Source organism: Physella acuta, unplaced genomic scaffold (assembly GCF_028476545.2).
Source record: "Physella acuta isolate Inbredline_101_S28 unplaced genomic scaffold, ASM2847654v3 ptg002010l, whole genome shotgun sequence".
NCBI lineage: Eukaryota > Metazoa > Mollusca > Gastropoda > Physidae > Physella > Physella acuta.
The window spans coordinates 33,510-53,710 of NW_026733515.1; the positions used below are offsets into that span (position 1 = coordinate 33,510).

Genomic DNA, 20,201 nt, shown 5'->3' on the forward strand with positions numbered 1-20,201 from the left:
AATAAGTCCATCATTTGTTTTTACTTTATAAGACACAGGTCCTGTACATTGAACAATTTGACCTGGTATCCATTTTTCCCTTCTCCCATAATTTCTTAGATACACATTATCATTAACACCAAATTCTCTTCCAATGCATGTTTTGTCATGATTTAATGGAACTATTTTTGAATTGGCATTTGGAAGTATTATGCTATTATTCAGATCCTTGACTGACATAGATTTCTTTGATTGATCAATTTTCTCAGGTAATCTGATAGTGCTTTCCTGGTAACCCAAAAATACTGTTTAAAAGTACTATCCTGGACCATATCAATTTGCAACTGTGATCCAGTTTTTGAAGTGGGTGTATTAAATGGCAAAAATCTTTTTTCTTTTCTTTTGATTTTACCCTTTTAGTTTCTGTAAGTGCTAATGATGTTAGTAAAGTTGTTTGATGATCACATTCCTTCTTACTAATGTATTCTCTTTAAAAGCATTTGAAATTGCCATATCACCATAATCATTTATTAAGTTACAAATACTTTGTTTAGGCAACTCTGACTGATAATGGACTACATCTTCTCCATCTTTTAGACTTAATTCCATTTTTCTTATTGTATATGGCCTTAAGTCATCATTCACAGACTCTTCAGGCCAACCATTCTTACAGTACTCATATACTTTTATTAAGCACTCATCTTTTTTGTGTTTCTCTTTTAATATCATTCACATCTATATTGGAGTTATCCATGATAGTGAAGAGAACAAATACATCTTCTGGTACATAGCTAAGGCTTTGGTTTTTTAAAGGTAATCTACTAAGACTATCTGCACTATTCTCAGATCCAGGTTTGTATTTCAATTCATAATTGTATGCAGTTAGTGTGATAGCCCATCTTTGAATTCTTGGTGAGGCATGCTCAGGTAGGGTTTTGTTTTCTCCAAATAAACCTAGCAATGGTTTATGATCTGTAAAGATGGTGAACTTCCTACCAAACAGAAACTTATGAAATTTCTTAACACCAAAAATGATGCCTAAGCCTTCCCTGTCTAACTGAGAATAATTTTTCTCAGCCTGGTTCAAAGATCTACTGGCAAAAGCAATGGGTCTGTCACCCTTTTTATCTATGTGGGATAAGACTGCTCCTACACCATCTGGTGAAGCATCACATGTTAATATAAGTCTTTTCCCTGGGTCATAGTGAGTTAGTAAGGTGTCAGAAGACAAAGCTTCTTTTGCTGTATTAAAAGCAGCTTCTTGTTGTTTACCCCAGTGCCAAGTTGCATTTTTCTGTAGCAGCTTGTACAGTGGTGATAGTTTACCAGACAGATTCCCTATGAACTTTGCATAGTAATTTATCAAGCCCAAAAAAGCTCTTAGTTGTTGGGTATTTTCAGGTTTGGGTGCTTCTTTAATGGCTTTTGTTTTCTCTGGTTGAGGTCTGATACCTTGCTTGCTTAATATATAACCAAGAAAACTAATTTCTGTCAACATGAATTGACATTTATCTTTGTTTATCTTTAAACCTTTTTCACCAACTATTTTCAAGACTTTATCTAGTGTTTTAAGATGTTCAGTGTCATTCTTACCAGTTATGTACACATTGTCAAAGTAAACACAAACATTTGGAATATCCTTAAAAATACTGTCCATGACAGCTTGGAAAATTCCAGGGCTAGATGATATGCCAAAACATAGTCTTTCATATTGGTAGAGTCCTTTATGTGTGTTTATTGTCGTATAGACTTTTGAATCTGGATGCAGTTCTAGTTGAGTGTAAGCATGACTAAAGTCTAATTCAGTGAATTTGTCTCCTCCTGCCAAATTCAAAGAAATTTCCTCAATGTTAGGAATAGGGTACCTATTTAGCTATATTTGCTTATTCAGTGTAGCTTTATAGTCTCCACAATATCTTACAGAACCATCCTTCTTTAACACTGGCACAATGGGCGTTGCCCAATCGGAATAGTCTACCTTCTTTATGATGCCATTAGATTCCAATCTACTTTAGCTCATTTTCAATTTTATTCCTCATTGCATAAGGTGGAACTCTAGCTTTGCAGTATCTTGGATTTGTGTCTTTAATGCTTATCTTCACTGTTCTATCATTTAGTAATCCAGGATTACCAAAAACACATTTATTTTCAGATATAACTTTATCTATTGAAGTAAGACTAGATTCTCTTGCATTGTTCAATGAACATATACTCTCCCAATTTAACTTAAGATCACTTAACCAGTTCCTACCTAGTAATGGTGGTCCATTTCCTTCAACCACAAGAAGAGGAAGTTTAACACTTTGACCATTATAACTTACATGAACCATACACTCTCCTATCACCGGAACATTGTCACCAGTGTATGTTGTTAGACACTTGTGACATGGTTGTAGAGGCACTGATCCTCCTGTGACAGCGTCAAAGTCCTTCTTTGTGATGACTGTTAGAGATGCTCCAGTGTCAAGTTGGAAGCTGATGCTCTTACCGTTGATATTAACTAGTACATTGATGGGAGCATGACTTTTTGATTTCACAGAGAACAGGCTGAAATCCGGCTGCGAATCAGTTTGAGCATTTTCACAGGTAGAGTGGTTCATTGGTTGGGTTAGGTAGTCTTGGTGAGAGTTAACATAGTGCTGCCTTTGGTTGCGGTACTGTCTTGACTGGCTAGATTTAGCAACAGACGAAGACTTTGCAAAGCAGGCCTTAGCAATGTGACCTTGCTTACTGCACTTATAACAAGTTGCTGACTTGGACTTGCATCGATGAGATGCATGGGGACCTTTGCATCGATGACATTTTTGATAATTATTACTAGATTTAGATCAACTTTCTTTGAACATCAGGACTGTTTACACCTGTCACAAACTTTTCACATAGTCTGTCAGACAGCGTGTCTCCGAATTCACAAAATTCACTTAAATGACGTAAAGCAGCAACATATTCTGATATTGACTCGTTTGGTTGACGAGTCCTACCGTCAAATCTAGCTCTACATAGAAACTTTGATGGGGTAGGCGCATGGTGGTCTGTTAGCAATTTGCTCAGCTCGTTAAAGCTCTTGGTAGTTAGACTAGCTGGTGCGCATAAGTCCTTTAGTAGCCTAAATTGTTGAGGCCCTATGACTGTTAACAAAACAGCTCTCTTTTTGGCTTCTATCGTCACGTCGTTAGCTTCAAGGTAAAAGCTTAAACTATCTAGATAATCATGAATGATTTCATCATTCGAATCAAATTCTTTTATTTGGCCATACAGCGCCATTATTCTAGAAATACTTAGCCAATATGCTCTAGCAAACCTCTTTTTCAGTAAGTAGGTGCTCTTTCTAGTGGATTATCCCATCCTCGTCGCCAGATATAATAGATTGGAATCACTGACGAGAAGCCGCGTTGATTGTTAACAATTCTTTATTCAGCCATGATGGAGAGAGAGAGGAACAGGAAGTAACAATAGATAAATACAAGGGACATCACTCAATAACAACATTATAAATATAACTAATACAAGAAGAGTGAGTTCCCCTGACCTCACAAATCCCAATATATTACACAACTGGCAGTGGTTTTTTTCACAGACATTTTACATTTTTCTCAAAAAGGTTCCTCAAAGAAACTCTGACTTTTGGGAAGGTTTCTGACATTAAAATTTTAACTTTTTTTTATTTCTGAAGGCGGCGCGCCGGCAGTAAGGCGGTTCGGTTTGCCACTTAGAGTTTCCCAGCGGCTATTTTTGCACCTGGGGTCCGTTGATTGGTTTCCAGCGCATCCGGTCAGCTATACTACTTGATTCAGCGGTCAAATTGCACATGCGCATCAGCCGACGACCGGCGGTCGTATAACCCGGTGCGCCCTGGGTTTCCCTATATTCGTTTTAATGAGCAACATACATTAGGGAAACGGAGGGTTGCTAAAATCGATTATTAAATAAAGCACGGGGTGTCCTCCAGCGCATCTGCGGAAGTAATGTTAGGCGCACCGAGTTACCAAGCGGCTACCCGACTGCAAGGGATCCGTTGATTGCGCGTCCTGAAGAGTCAGGGGTACTACTTATTCACCGATCAAACTGCACCAGGGACGGCTTTCGACTACCTCGGGGTACGGAAGACACCAGTCACAAAAGTAGCTTACACTAGGTACACGGTGGGCCTCTACGTTCGATGATTAAACCGAATCAAGGGTTGCATCCGGCTACCTACGCTAGTGTAACCAATAACTCTCGCAACGCCCCTGAATCATGGGCGGTCGCCGAAACGTATTCAACCTCACTATTACGGAGGATAAACCCGCACTCGAAAAAATAGAGACGGCGTTGAATACATTTTAACCATCTCAGTTTAGAAAAGAAGGCCACACAACTAAAAATACACATTTGGTAACGCGTTGATGAAACCCTCACAAATTGTTTTGTTGCCCTAGTGTGTTGGACTAAATCACTAGATAGCAGCAACGCGGCCGGACACGCTAATTACGTATACACATTCTTTGAAATTCCACGGTACTCGGGAAGGAGATTTTGATGTCTATGATGGAATTTTTAAATCTCATTATTTGTTCATTATGTCGATATTAATTTGTTATTAAATGAATTGTAGATATGCCATATGGGTCAGTAGCTTGGCTATCATTAGTATTGAACATACAGAAGTAGCTAAAATGTAGCTCAAGGAACTTATTAATTATTTATCAAAATTAAAATAATAAAAAAATAGATATCAATAAATCATGAACATTTTTTAAAACTGTGTTTAGTGAGTGGCGTAACAAAGTGGCGTGTTACCCTACGCGTTTACTAAAAGTGTCACCCCATCGCACCAAAAGAATTTTGCATTTTCGAAGAGGTGTCACCCATCGCTCACTAATCTTTTTTTTTTAGCTGGTTACAACTTAATTTTGATTAGTAAATGGTCAATATTAGCTGGGGACATCCACTCTTCTAGGAGAGACAACTCTGCAATCAAACAACTGCTGCCTTGGTTGGACAAAGGCTATGAAGCAAATCCAAAAAGAAAAGCAGGCTGAAATCGGAGTCATTTTAACCTGGAGTCAATGGCCTCAATGGCGCATAACCAGTTGACACGTATACTTAATTGTGTCGGAGGCGTGGTCTAGTCGGCAAAGCTCATGGTTGTTAAATTCGGAAAAAAGTCTCGAGTTCGAACCCTCTTGGAGATAAGAACGAAGAAGAAGACGACGATGATTAGACGGTGAAGAATAACTAAGGGAACGAAAGTGAAATAGATGCGCCTATATCTACTTAGTGATGATTAGTATCTTGTCGGCGTTTTTACCTCACTGTTGAGATAATTTGTGGGATATATTAGTGATACGTGTCATCGAGTCCAAGTTGTCGAGGTTAAGCTGAAAAATCCTTTTGCTTCGACAAGTCTACACAAACGCGAGAAAGAAAAATAATGGAAACAGTAAAACGTTCTGTTGTTGTTTTTTTTTTGTACTTCGTTTGAACTTTGAAGTCGTCAGTTAACAACTCTAAATACATGATTAACCGAGATTGTAACTTGAAAAAGGTTGACTTTTCAAATCAAATGCTTTTGGTGCACAATTTATGCTTGAGGATAATGTTGCTGGTTTTATCAGAGGTTGTAACAATTGTCAGCCATTGTTTTATCATTGTTCTACCATTCGGGTTGTCAGAAAAAGTGTTGTTGGACTGATAATAATGTTTTCTGTCTTTGCTGAATTAAGACTCATCAATGATTACCACCCCGTTCGTGCCCTAGACCAGGGGTCGGCAACAAGCGGCTCGCGAGCCGCATGCGGCTCTTTGGATGTCGAGGTGCGGCTCTTCAGCTCCATGCACAAATATTAATAATTATTTTATTTTATTTTAAAACTCATAAAAATATTAGTCTGCAACACTCGGTGCTGAACGATATAATAATAAATATAAAAAATAAATACTCGCTATTCTATTAGACTATTTAGTTACTCCATTTTTCAATGTTCTTCCTTGTTTTCTAAAACTGAGTTATTTAATTGTAAACAATGCCTGTGCTTGGATCATATTTATCGGGGCACGGGTTGACCTACACTACAACCCAGCTCTCCATGGGGCGTGCTGTATGAAAGCCTTGAGTGTAAGTTACTCACACACCAATTACAAAATCGCAGGGGCGCCACGTACAGCCCCTAACACGGTTTAATCATCATGTGTCGTGTGCCGCATTAACAATATTGAAGGGTGCTCCTTAAAACTAACGTAGGCGCGTAGTGCTCGAGGGATAGCGCCAAATTGCACTCTGCAAAGACGCCGGAGGACGCGCCTGATTCGATTTGAAAAGTTGTTGAGAATATTCCTGGGGAGGTATCTGCAAAAACAAATTTGCAGGGGTGGCGCCCCCGGCCGGCACGATTCGGTTTATAAAAATAAAAGTCGATTGCGGATTGATACCGTTCATCCGATCGTCATGGAACTTTTAATAATAAAAGAGAATATTTCCGAGTAGATTTCTGCGAAAAAAAAATTCTTATGGACAGCGCCCGGGAGGGTGCGATTTTCGTCAATACATGGTTTGGCGCCCAGAGTTCCAGAGCGGGTATTTAACACTTGGAACCCTTTAATCTGGCGTCCTACATAGCGGGTAAGGGGTACTACTATATTCAGCCTGCTATGGCGCCTACGTTCCTTTTTTAAAAAAAGGCTATATACTAAAGACACGATGGACAACAGTAATCGTTGACTTAATCGAATCAAACACGCCCTCCGGCGCATTTGGCGCCCCGGGCCTACCCGTGAGCACCATGGCGCCTACGTTCATTTTCGATACAATGGGTGAGCGACTATAGCAACCCATTGTATCGAAAATGAACGTAGGCGCCATGGTGCTCACGGGTAGGCCCGGGGCGCCAAATGCGCCGGAGGGCGTGCTTGATTCGATTAAGTCAACGATTACTGTTGTCCATCGTGTCTTTAGTATATAGCCTTTTTTTAAAAAAGGAACGTAGGCGCCATAGCAGGCTGAATATAGTAGTACCCCTTACCCGCTATGTAGGACGCCAGATTAAAGGGTTCCAAGTGTTAAATACCCGCTCTGGAACTCTGGGCGCCAAACCATGTATTGACGAAAATCGCACCCTCCCGGGCGCTGTCCATAAGAATTTTTTTTTCGCAGAAATCTACTCGGAAATATTCTCTTTTATTATTAAAAGTTCCATGACGATCGGATGAACGGTATCAATCCGCAATCGACTTTTATTTTTATAAACCGAATCGTGCCGGCCGGGGGCGCCACCCCTGCAAATTTGTTTTTGCAGATACCTCCCCAGGAATATTCTCAACAACTTTTCAAAGTTTCATGGCGATCGGATAAAAGGTGTAGTAATGTTTAAAAGACAATAAGACACACACAAACACACACACCTATATATATATATATATATATATATATATATATATATATATATATATATACCTAATACCTAATACCTAATCAAAGATAATAATATTGAAGTTAGTGGCTCTTTAAAGGTGGGAGATCTTGTAAATTGTAATTTTTGGCTAGACGCATGGGGCAGATGAAGATGTAAGGACTTTAGTGTGGTCAGCACTATGCCCAGCTGCCTGACGTGAGAGGTTACTCATCAGACAGAATTCACACATGTAAATGTCATTTCCTCTAGTCCTAACTTAAATCTTGCACTGCTTATGTAATTACAGAATCACAAGTGTAAACGTTGTTCTTCCTACTTCTAATTTCACTTGTACTGCTAGGTAATCTCAAAATAAAAAAACGTAACTGTCATCGTCTAGTTCTAACTTTATTACTTGCACTGCAATGTAATCTCAGAATCACAAGGGTAAATGTTATCATCACTAGTTCTGATTCCACTAAGCAAACACGGTTTAAATCCTTCTATGAATACTCATCAGTACTCACAACAATCTAGCTTGACACTCACGCGGCATGGAGATTTCCAGCCACCGAAATAAAACATTTGGCCACTGGTACAAACATCGGGCCACAAAGATAATGGCCACTGGAACGAAGAACATATCTACACGGCAGACGTTTGGCCACTGGTACACATTGGCCACGTGTATAAACAGGTCACACATGTAAATATCTGGAACGAAGCACATATGTACAGCAACAAAACATCGGCTGGGCCAAAAATCCAGCCTTAGTGGTCGGCCATAAGGCTGCCACCATCCGAGGGCTAGACAATCGTGTCTAGCCTCCGATACGTGAGTAGGAGAGAGAGAGAGAGAGAGAGCCCTCAACATAGTCGCCCTTCCTCATATATAGGCTAGTCGTGCCCCCAATTCATCCCCCAAGAGCTATAGAACCCGAGTTGGGCTCCGTACCATCCCTCGACGTTCAAGATAACACCGGTCACTATGCACCCATGCGTTGCACACCCGATAATTGACCGCTATAGATCTTCACGTTGTCTCAGGGCTAACGATCGTGTCATACACCGCTCGAGCTAACGTACGGCCACGCGGTACTCCCGCCGCGTTTCACACCTGACAACTGACCACAACAGAGATCATGAGTAATGATTCTACCGGGATGTCCAGCGGCATGTCCGAATTCAACTTTAGACATAAATCACCGCGGGTGTCTTCCCATCATTACGTGTCACTCGTGCACCTGCTTAGAGCTCGTAACCCTTAAACGACCAGAGTGAGCCGATAACATTTTAATTAAATTTTAGATTTCCCCTGGCCTGCTATCCCCAATATCTTAGATTAACCCCTTGGGTTTCCGTAACTAGTCCTAGTCACCTTAGCCCCTTTAATAAGCACCAAGTTACTATTTTACTTAAAAATAAACATTATAGAACCAGCCAACATGCTTACTTAAGAATCAACAATTTGGTACCAGCCAACACTTATATAAAACAACAGGGGACGGGAACTCGGGATATCGTTATGATTTTTTATCCATTTTAAATACTTAAACTTTTTTAAATAGAATAGAATCTAAAAAAAAAAAAAAGAATTGCGCACCAAGCGAATGCCGAAAAAAGATGTGTATAATAGTGCAAAATATTATTAGTACTTTATAAATTCAAGTGCGTTTTTGAGAAATCGGAAATAGCGTAAATTAGTACTTCTGATCAACGGAAATTACTCAAAATTTGACAGAAGGCAGAGAATTAGATCTTTTACTTACATGTAAAATTTCATTTATCTATCTGAAATAGTACTCAAGTTATAGGCTTTTGAAAAATTCAAAGTAGAAAAAGTACCACTTTCGTTTATCGGAAATCGCTCAAAAGTTGATCAGTATCTACGATTTTGATAAAATACTTATATATGAAATTTCATCAACCTAGCGTTAACGGTACTCAAGTTATCGTGTTTACACGTTAGGAACGGAACATGGTGTTCTAAAACAACTGTATGCTAGTAGTGAGTTTTCAATACTTTACGAAAAACTTCTGTTATTGTCGTCAGTTGGCACTGAGGAAAAACTACTATGAACTATCGCATCTTCACAATGATTGACCGGCGGCAAAGGCTACACTCGCTGCAATTGCACAACCAAGTGCACAACAAATCGCTGCAAGTGTAAAAAAAAAAAGCTACTATGTAATTCTAAATGCCATAAAAGTTCAACTTGTTGTAACAAGTGATAATATTGATTGATTGAGACTATAATACAATAAAAAATTGAATGTTCCTGTTATTTACTTTAATGAATAATGAATAAAGACTTAATTTCATGATCCTTACGGTATAAAAAAAATCTCAAAATCTGCTCATGATCGTCCTCGGACTTTGGGCGGTCGTCCCTAGCCAGATGATCTTCTAATTCAGACTTTGGCCCGTCCACCATGGCCAGTCCGCGGATTGGCCGTCCAAAAGGCCGAAATCAAGCAAAATTTCGGACTTTGACCGGTCAATGGGATGCGCTATTGGAAAAAGGGTGACCACCCTGGGGACTGTTGACCCATAATGGTGAATACACCAAGTTTAGTATTTAAACTTATCAGTTCATTGTCAATCACGAATTGTGCCCTTTCGGCAACAGTTGAACAAACAGGCAAACATTCCTTCCCTAAGGGTGCAGTAACTAAAACTGCTTCTTGTAAATTCTCTCGAATTTTTTCAACTATGTCATGCAGGCGGAATGACGGTATGCTCCTCCCTATACAGATGAACAAGATCATCCTTAAGCAGCCAATTTCCTATTAGCCTTCGTCCTCTGTAAGTTTCTGTGACGTAGAACAGTAAGTAGTTCTTACCTCAAGAATAGTTGTATCCAAATGATGTAGGCATTTCCTTGTGCTTATATTTATATGGTAAGAAAAAAAAAGAAAAAAATCGTAGGCGGCGGCTATAATACACAATTTCTATGCAACAATAGAAAATTATGTTTGCGGCGGCAGCAGATCCGGGCACGGTGATCTTCAAAGACGGTAAATCAGGCGGCCTCGTCGTCAGTGTTTCTTCCAGGCTTTTTTCTCCGGGGGGGAGGGGGGGGGCCGGTAGACTTTCTTCGGGGGGGGGGGGGGGGGGAGGGGGGCGGACACTGTTAAAAGTATATATTTTCTATATAAATTATATAAATTTCATTTCATTCGGGGGGGGGGGGGGGGGGGGGCGGTAAAAAAAATTCGGGGGGGGGGGGGGGAAGTTGATCTATCGTCGGCGGTATTTCCGTCGGTTTCGAACAAGGTGGTATGCTAAGTCGACACAAACAGAGTTTCTTCCAGGCATCTCTTCGGGGGACGAAGCCCCCCCCCCCCCCGAACGAAATGAAATTTATACAATTTATATAGAAAATATATACTTTTAACTGTGTCCGCCCCCCCCCCCCCCCCCCCCCCGAAGAAAGTTTACCGCCCCTCCGAAGATTTCGAGTGCCCCCCCCCCCCCCCCGGAGAAAAAAAGTCTGGAAGAAACACTGGACACAAAAGATGGGGGGAGTTGACAAATCATCAGTATGTCTAGCGAAGGAAAAATAGGAAGTTTTAACAATGTAAACGAAACGTCTTTGAAGTCTGGACCAAATACCACTGAAAATCGGGTGCGGTAAATTTTTCGCAGAAATCTTCGCATTTCAACACCACCCAGCGTAAGTATCGGGTTGTGGTAAAATGCGAGACAAAAAGTCACGTGACCGACCGTTTTCGCGCCCTTCTCGCATTTTCCCGCCTCGCCATTACGCTTTTCGCGTCTCGCAATTTCCCCACACCCAGGCCCACGTATTCCTATTTTAACGCCGGTTCTGATCTTATGAATTGTTTGCAAGTTTTTTAAACACATTTTCTCTGTTACCCTTGTCACAAATTTCCGTTAAGTTAAGCTTCTAAAAATATTCCAGATCAAACCGCTCTACTGCGCATTTGCTGACACAAAAAGTGCACAGCGGACACTGAAAATAGTCCCACTCCCCATGTCCAGGTAGCCTAACCAGTTTACCTGAAGTTTTACTGTCGCCAGGTGAAAATAGTTCTTAAAATAATTTGAACAGCCATATTGCGGAAGTAATGTTTGTGCGTGTATTTTATAAGTCTTTATTTACATGGCGAATTTGGTAATACAATAATATCATCATGCTCTTTTTTATTTAGAGAGTTTATACATTAATCTTCAATTGTAGGCTCAATTAGATCTAGATAAGTAAGTACTAAGCAAAGCTTTGTCACCACTTTGTGTTAAGTGTTAATATTAACTTAGGCCTACTACATCACTACATCTTATTAATCTTAATAGACTATTCTCTATAGTCTATAGGGCCTACTATTATTAATTAGGTCTAACTAGACTACTTAATTTAACTTAATTAGGGCCTAATAAGTAATAGGCCTAGCCTAGTAACTAGGCCTAAATAGTAAATACTAGTTACACCATATTATTAGGCCTAATAAATTAGTCTAAGTCTATAGGACTATATAGGGCGCTAGTGTAATTTGGGGGAATTTTTGGTAATATATCGTTTTAGGTAGGCTACATAGAATCTACTAGATCTACATAAAATCGCCTGCGGCTGGTAATGTATGAAAAAGTTACCTCATTGTCAAGGCTTTAATAGAAGTAGGTAGGCCTATATTGTGATATATTTGTGTTGAAAGCCGTTAAGAGCCATGTGGCATTAAGCCCCAATCAACACCCCACCCCCACAAAACCCCCAATAACACTGCTAATCTACTTCTGAGGTAACAACCGCTGCTGTTCTTTGATAACAGAGAAGCAGAGGATTCATTTTATGTAATTTATGACCCACTTGGTCCAATAGGGAGAGGATGAGACAGGATTTAATCCCACTGCTCTTTCCCTAAATATTTCTCATCTCCATAAAACCATTTTGTGAACTTTTTTTCCAAATAGACATAACTTGGGAAACTTCACTTTGTAATGAACCAAATGAGTTTTTCAAGCCCATTCTTTGTTCCTGTATTAGAGCATTGGTTGTTGTACATTTTAACACTATTTTTATAGCTATGGAATGGCTAGAATAGTTTTATTTTGGTGAATTTGGTGAAACATTTTTGTATTTTTAAAATTTAAGGAGTCACCTGTTTTTCACATTACTAGTCGTGGACGATTTTACTCCCACATTTATCATGCTCATTACATAACAAAGCATAGGATCAAAACAGAAAGCGATATGGTACAAAGGCTGTCATTGATGCAAAACGTCAACAACACAATATGGATGGACAAGGCCGACTAATAAAACAACATGCAAAACACAATGATGTGCTTAGATTTCATTTATAAACTTATAATAGCATTTCTAGATCACATTTAACTAAATTCATTACAAAAGTTGAGGTTGCTGTGTAAATTAGATAACAGTATATTTACTTATTATAAGTGTTATAAACAATAATGCTTTTATCGTTTAAAAATATGCTACAAAAAAAACAACAAAAAAACCCACATCAATATACACCCAACGCTTAACAATTCTCAACAATTAAAATCAAAATATTTATTAAAGTATTATTGTGACTTTTTTCCAAAAAAATTTTTCCTTTGTGACTTTTTTCGGTGAATTTTTTCCTAGCAAAGATTGTGACTTTTTTCTGTGTATTTTTTTTTCCTGTGACTTTTTTTCTGTTCACCTCAAATACACGACGGGCTAAATAGGAGGGCATAGTTAGCTGTTGTCTCGATCAAGTTATTTTTTAAAGGTTTTATTTTACCCTGCATGATCTTTAAAACATTAATGACATTAGTTTAATAGAAAGCAAGTTATAATTTTTCTATAGTTTAGTATATATTTTCAGTATCTTTAGAACAACATTAAATAAAGCAATTCACGTTTTGCTTACATTTATTATGTTCTGCTCAATATCCTCAACGATTAGACCAAAAAAATGTACGAATGGCAAGTTAGCAGTAAACGCTAATCGTCCATTGTTAAAACTAGACCGGTATCGTTGAATAATACGTAAATATAAAGATTTTAAGTATACATTTCTGAAATGACAATGAAACATTGTTAAAAAACGGAATCGCGTTATTGTCGTTTTCGGCAGCCTTCATTACCATGATGACAGTAAAAAAAAGTAGGTCAAGCGACAACCTATCCTTTTCCCTACCTCTTCCCCTATTTCATTTTATCTTTCGCTATCATTATATCACTTACCTGTACCTACACACATCTGTACCTATTCCTAATTCTCAACCTATCCCTACTCATAACTCTAAATATAGGATGGGTTTATTGATAGGGGATAATGTCCTGCTGTTGTTTTTGTATCATTGCTGGGGCACAAAATGGACTATGCATCAACATCACTGTTTTTACAGGAAAAAAAACATTAAAATTTTATTTTCACACAAAAGCAAAAATATAATTATGAATATTAACTGCAAATCAGATTGACTTCTGGTGTTGGACCCTGACTACCATCAAGCTCTGTTATACATAGAATTAACACTACTGAGAAGGGGGAGGGCTTTATGTAAATTGTATTGTTTCTAAAACCTAGCAATGAAATAATCACTTTTTTCCAGTTTTACCCTCTGAAAATTAGAAAATGTTGAAACTACTAGATCAATTCTTCACTGCAAGTTTTATGTTCCTTTTGTTTCCATTGACAAATGCCCAGACTCAGAGTGAGTTATTAAATTTTTTTCTAGTTATTGCTTTATTAAATCAAATAGTAAATAAATTAAAGCAAGGCTAAATGTCATAAGTAGTTTACCGTTTACCATAATTTTTAACATGGTTTCTTTATCTGGAGCTAACATTAGTCTTCTTCTTGTTTTAATTTGTAGCTTGTCCTGCTGATAATGGATGGCTAAAGTATAATACAAAATGCTATAAGTTTGTGGCCTTTCCTCGCTTGGAACAGCAATCAGCTAGCACAACATGTCAAACAGATGGAGCCACTCTTGTGAGTGTTAATACACAAGACGAACATATTTTTATTGCATCCTGGCTTCGTTCCAATGATCAGAGACGGTAAATTTCTAATCTTCCACTCATTTAAAATTATTAGACCTAGTTTTTACACAATTATTATGAAGTGACTAGGCAGGATGCTTTTTCACTCCCCCTCAATGTTTTTATTCTGTACTTTCCTAAAATTTTAGATATTGAGATTTCTTGAAGAAAGTTATCTCATGTGTTGCAAGCAATATGATTTCCATCATTTAGTGCCTAAGCTACCTTATTTTACTTTGTTAATTTTATATATATATAGTACACACATTTAATTGTCATCAATTAAAAAATTGAGTAACTGCAAATGTTTGCTACATGATGTTATCTACCTAGTTGTTTTTTATTTGCTTAATTAAAAAAAATGAATTCTGTAATACATCCCCCTCCCTATATTTAAACCATTTTCATCATCCACTCTTGAAATTTTAACAAATAATAAAATGTTTGAAAGAAACCCTTTTGACGCACATAGTAAAGCCAGATCATCAGCTATGTTTCAGTCTATCAAGTTACATGTCGTTGATTTGTTTTCATGACCCAGTCTATTACAATCAAAAAGAGGACAATTTAACCTTGAACCCTACGGAAGTACGCTTTGCTGACTTTTATGGCCCACACAGCATTGGTTATCGTCATACATATTCTCAAGTTTTTTTTCCTGGCTCTAATACTGCCTTATTGATTGATGTGGATGATTTCAAACGCTTTATAGGCAAAATAAATTGTGTATTTATGGGCCCTGAAGCCAGGCTGCTCTGCACATGGATTCCATCTATTCCTTTTCACATCAATTTTTTCTTGCATGAAAGAATGTTTATGCCTTTCTAGTTTTGTATATATATATATTATTACGTTCCCCTTCTCTAATCCTTTCCAACTAGTCAGGGAATCATAAACAAAATGTGGAACACAAAGAGAAAATATACAGCTATCTACAACAAATAAAGTCCTTAGTTTGACTAATCTACTTTTCCCTAACGGTCTATCCTAGCCTATTTCTACTATACTACAGACATCTTGTGGCTTGCCACCAGCCCACAGAGACGTCCATTGTGTCTCCTCACCCTAACTACCCGAGTGTGTCTCCCCATGTGTGTGTGTCTACCCCTATTTGCTGTCTATCCCTCCTTAAATAACGGGCTCACAAATGTCCAGGTGCGAGGCTAATTATGCACCAACACTTCCCACTCAAGCCTACCATAATTTACATGTCACCACAGTCCTGGGGTACCTGATTAAAATGTCAGGCCCTGCTAATAAACTTCCTCCGGCTTTCTCAGTCCGTCCGTCCGCCCCGTCCGCCCCCCCCACAATCTAATTATAACACGTGCTTCATTGATTGTCTCCATCTAGAGCTATTCAGTCTTGTCACATGTTTTGTCAACCCTACACCTGCAATCTACACTACCCCTCCTTAGTTTATAGGTGTCAGGTCCTACCCCTTCGGTAGGGCAAACTCAGGTAAAGATCCAGTGGATCGTAACAATATATATATATATATATATATATATATATATATATATATATATGTTGCCTCCTTTCTTTGGTATATTAATGATGATACATCATTTTTCCAAGATTTGGTTATTTATTTGGAAAGCCCTATTACTGTTTTTACACATGGGTACACTGTGAATTTCTTCATTGGGGTGTCCCCTACTACAGGGGTGGGCAAAGTGCGGCCCGCCACAGAGTTTTTTTTAAATCAAAGCTTGAGGATATGGAGGTAGATTATCAAGATGGAATTCTCCACAACAGTGTGAGGTGGTTGAGCTTGGGCAAAGTGATAAAAATAAATAGAATCAACTTTGATAGACAGTATGTTAACTTTAACAGACAGCACAGCAGGTCAACTAAAATCCGCTACCACAAAGTGGCCCTTGAGTCAAAACAATTGCTCACCCCTGCCCTACTGGAACCTTGTTGCTTTTAGATTTAGGTTTTTTTTTTTTTTGTTTTTTTGTCATTTAATTGTGTAAGCTCCTGTCTGTAAAGGTAAAGTAAGCCTATCCTGAGTCTGGTTTGTTTAGCAGATTTTCAAATTATTCTACCCATCTCTTGGTTTTTTTAGGTGATTTTTTATTGCTTATCTTTAACAGGCTGGATTTTTTATTACACTAATTGCCTGTTTTCTAAGCTATTGAGGTGTGTTCACCTATGCCACACTTGTTCATGTATCCATCAAGGTGCGTCTTACACCAAGTGTTCTTTTTTGTAATAATATGCATATATGACCAAAGTATAGGACACTTACTAAGTTTTTCTCTAAAAATTGACAAGTCAAGCTCATTTTGGTTTAACTGTCTGTGGTGGGGGAATTGCCTTCTCTTCTTATTATTCTATTAGTTTCCACATATAGTTAAATACTGTGACGAGGACAAGAATACTCTCAATTCCGTGCATTAAATAAGACAACTCGAAGATCAGTTTGATTTACATTTTACTTATTACACATCCGATGCTTGAATATAATAGGCTTCACACAATATATACTTGTTGCCTACACCTATTGTTCAATGTTTCCTACACTATTGTCCCTACACTGTTCCCTAACTCTACACTTGTATACGTCCTCTCACTACAAAGTCTCAACCCCGACTGCCTAGCTTCTACTGTCTCCTAACCAGCATCGTCCTCACTTCTTTGTCTTGTCCATCCGGTCTAACCTAATTTGCATGTCGCCACAGTTCTGGAGTACCTGATTAAAATGTCAGACCCGGCTAATAAACTACCCCCATTACGGTCACCCAGGCCAACTAGATACGTGTCTGCTACACCTACCCCCCACAATGATGTCGCCCGTAATTACACTCTTAATTCTAACCCGTGCTTCGTCGATTGTCTCCGTCACGTACATTGTCTATCCTACACCTGCATCTACGTCACCACACTGTCCCCATTTTTAAACACAGATTGTGATGTATTTCAGTGACACATGGCTTACAAGTGGAATTACTAGCAATAAAGCAATCAGATGGCAAGGTGATGGCAGTACTAGTACCGCTATTAACTATTGGATTACAGGCAATATTCCAAGTGAAGATGGCTTGAGAGTAGTATATAACTATTCAGGTAACTTTATTTCTCAATCAAATTATTAATCTTGTTTTGAGCAGCATTACTAAATGGTGTATACTTGAGCTTTAAACTTATGTAGCTATAGATGGGTACTTTCAATATTTGCTTGATCTATTGTATCAAGTGTTTCAGTTAGTGGCTGTTAACAAGTGAACTATATCATATAAGAGGCAATATATAACAAAATATGTTATATTTTACATTTATATAAATTTTTACTTTCTAGTAAACTGAGCTTAGAGGAAACAGTAATCATGCAGAAAAATCATTTGAAATTTTTAGGGTTTTTGCAGTTTTACACCTCCCTACTTTATCTTTTATGAAGTATAAAGGAATTATTGTAATCATGCTAATAATCTAAATCAATATTTTATGAACATCTTAATGTTTTACACATCCCAGAGTCAGAAAAATTTAGTTTTGTGAACGCTTTTCCATTTTAGTTATGTTGGCAAAGTTTCATAGATTAACACAGAAATATAAAAAAAAAATGGTTGAAATAATCTTTCCTGGGCTAAAAAAATGTCAGAAAAATTGTTGAGTTTAGCTTAATTAATTTTGAAAAGGTTAGAGCAGTTACTAAAATCCTGAAATGAATATTTTTCTATTGATTATTATGGCTAACACTTTACTGTTATATTAGCCCCTGATTCAATTAATGTCTAAACAACTGTGGTCTTATTATGAATCAATACAAAAACTATTGTAAGAGTATTGACAGAAGGCAAAATTACTAAAGCTAACTGTATATTTTGTCACATAAACCCCACATCTCTTGAATATTTGCCACCAAATCATGTAAGCCCCCTCACAAACAAACAAAAAATTGCATAAATAAACTATAAACATTTTAATTACAAGCTTTAATGTAATAATGCACTAAAAAATTAATAAAATAAATTAGTTTAATTAATACATAAAAAATTAATTAGTCATCCAATTATGTCAAATTTAATGTCATATTGCATTGCCTTCAAGTCTTGACCCACATGCCAACTTTGAAACATATCTGTCAGAAATCTATCCCCTAATTATGGCTCACCCATTTCGATCCATGACAACAGGCAGAGGAAGCAAGTCAAATAAAAAATTGCAAAGTGCCCAAAATTTCGCTCAAGCGTTTCGATTAATGACGACAGATAGACTGACGATAAACAGTGGAAGCAAGTTAAATAAAAGTCACATATAAAAGGTTGTAAAAAGCATACATGTAGCTGAAAACCTTTACTAAACAATATGTGTCACAATATTTGCAATAAGTTAATTTTCACAAAGTAGGGACATTAGCTCATATACAATATTTGAAGTTATAAGTACTTCATGTAGTGTTTAGCTATATTCATCTGTTGAATAAATACACTATTCAGTAATTATTTATCATCTTCTAGGTTCATGTTCTTAATTGAAATGTTGGAAGAGATTTCCCCCAACACAATATTTTATGTCAGTTTGTTATGCGGTATTTAGGTCTTTAATTTCTGCCTGCTTTTCTTTCTGGATTTGCTTCAATACCTTTTTCCACTCCAGAACAGACCACAAAAAAGAGTTTTCTGTCCTAGTAGGGTTGCTGTCCCCAACTATTGAGCCTTATCTGCCCAGGAGTTTTAATTCAGGACTTTTCTGTTTAGTAACCATGAGCTTTACTTACTTAATCACGCCAACCCAATCACGCCAACCCACCTATTTAATGACATGTCAGAATGAATATTTTTAATATATTAAACTAATAGCATTTTACTTTTATATATTATTTTTTAAATGTAAAGCTCATCAAATCTATTGATTGTTTACCACCTTCATAATTAATGATGCTGTCGAAAAATACTAATATTCTTTAACTTAATCTACTTTAGTGTTGTTTATTTTAATGCTTTGCGAATTGTATTTTGTTTAATAAATTTAGTAATTTGAAATTTTAGTCTTACATCATTTGCAAAAGAAATAAGTATTACGTTTTTCTTCATGTTATGTCATCACCAAATCTATTCAGAGGATAAAGAATACCATCTAGTTTGACCCATTTTGAACTTAATGAATTGGTGATATGATACTTTATGCAACTCTGTATTATCCAATCTTCTTGGTGTCTTCTTCTAGATCTAGGTTACGTCTTCAGGTCTAAGTCAGCCTTTTTTTGCCCTGTGGATTCTAGTTGGGGGCCTGTCTTCTTATGGTTGATACAAGTCCTAGCATCAGATGGCAGGGCTTTCTTAATGCCATCTTTTTATGTCCTCACTTTTTCTTCAGAATTTGTTCACTAAATTCACTTACTGCATGAAATGTTAAATTAAAAAAACTGAATCCTCAAATATTGCTAAAGAACTTTCCAAAGTCATAGTTTTATACTTGATGTAGCCAAAGCTAGATATGGGCAGATTATTAAACTCTAATAAAACTCAAAAATGCAAATATTACATGAATCTAATATCTACACTACCAAGTTTGAGCTACTCTATATATTTTAATTTAAGGTGCTGATTATCTCTGGAGTGCAGGAGTCGATGGTTCTTTATATTCCTTCATATGTGAAATTAGTGTTGATGATGTGTTTAGGATTGTACAAGAACCTAGAGATTTTGGTATGTAAATATTTAATTCAACTCGCACAATATTCCAACAATTTCAGTCCTAAATAACAGTCTAAGTAAGTATGTTTTTGAAGTCTTTATTTTTATTTAAGCCTATTGTAAACCATGAGGTGTGTTTCATAGTTTTATAATGTGCTGTTGTTTAATTATTTGTTAATGCTGTTTGACATAAACAGCCGTAA

General features: G+C 37.4%; 1 protein-coding gene across 4 annotated transcripts in view; it reads left to right on the plus strand.

Annotated features, from left to right (window-relative positions):
- The first annotated feature begins 11,375 nt into the window (after positions 1-11,375).
- The window catches only part of LOC131931703 (contactin-3), a 45,870-nt gene continuing 37,044 nt past the window's right edge, over positions 11,376-20,201 (plus strand). The window contains exons 1-5 of one of the 4 annotated variants that reach the window (XM_059288530.1): positions 11,376-11,394; positions 13,921-14,022; positions 14,185-14,371; positions 17,283-17,425; positions 19,903-20,010. In XM_059288530.1, coding sequence (XP_059144513.1) covers positions 13,944-14,022; positions 14,185-14,371; positions 17,283-17,425; positions 19,903-20,010 — 517 coding nt within the window. In that variant the 5' untranslated portion in view covers positions 11,376-11,394; positions 13,921-13,943. Of the gene's footprint in view, positions 11,575-13,920; positions 14,023-14,184; positions 14,372-17,282; positions 17,426-19,902; positions 20,011-20,201 lie in introns of all 4 variants that reach the window. The other 3 variants (XM_059288529.1, XM_059288528.1, XM_059288527.1) reach the window with 3 other exon arrangements.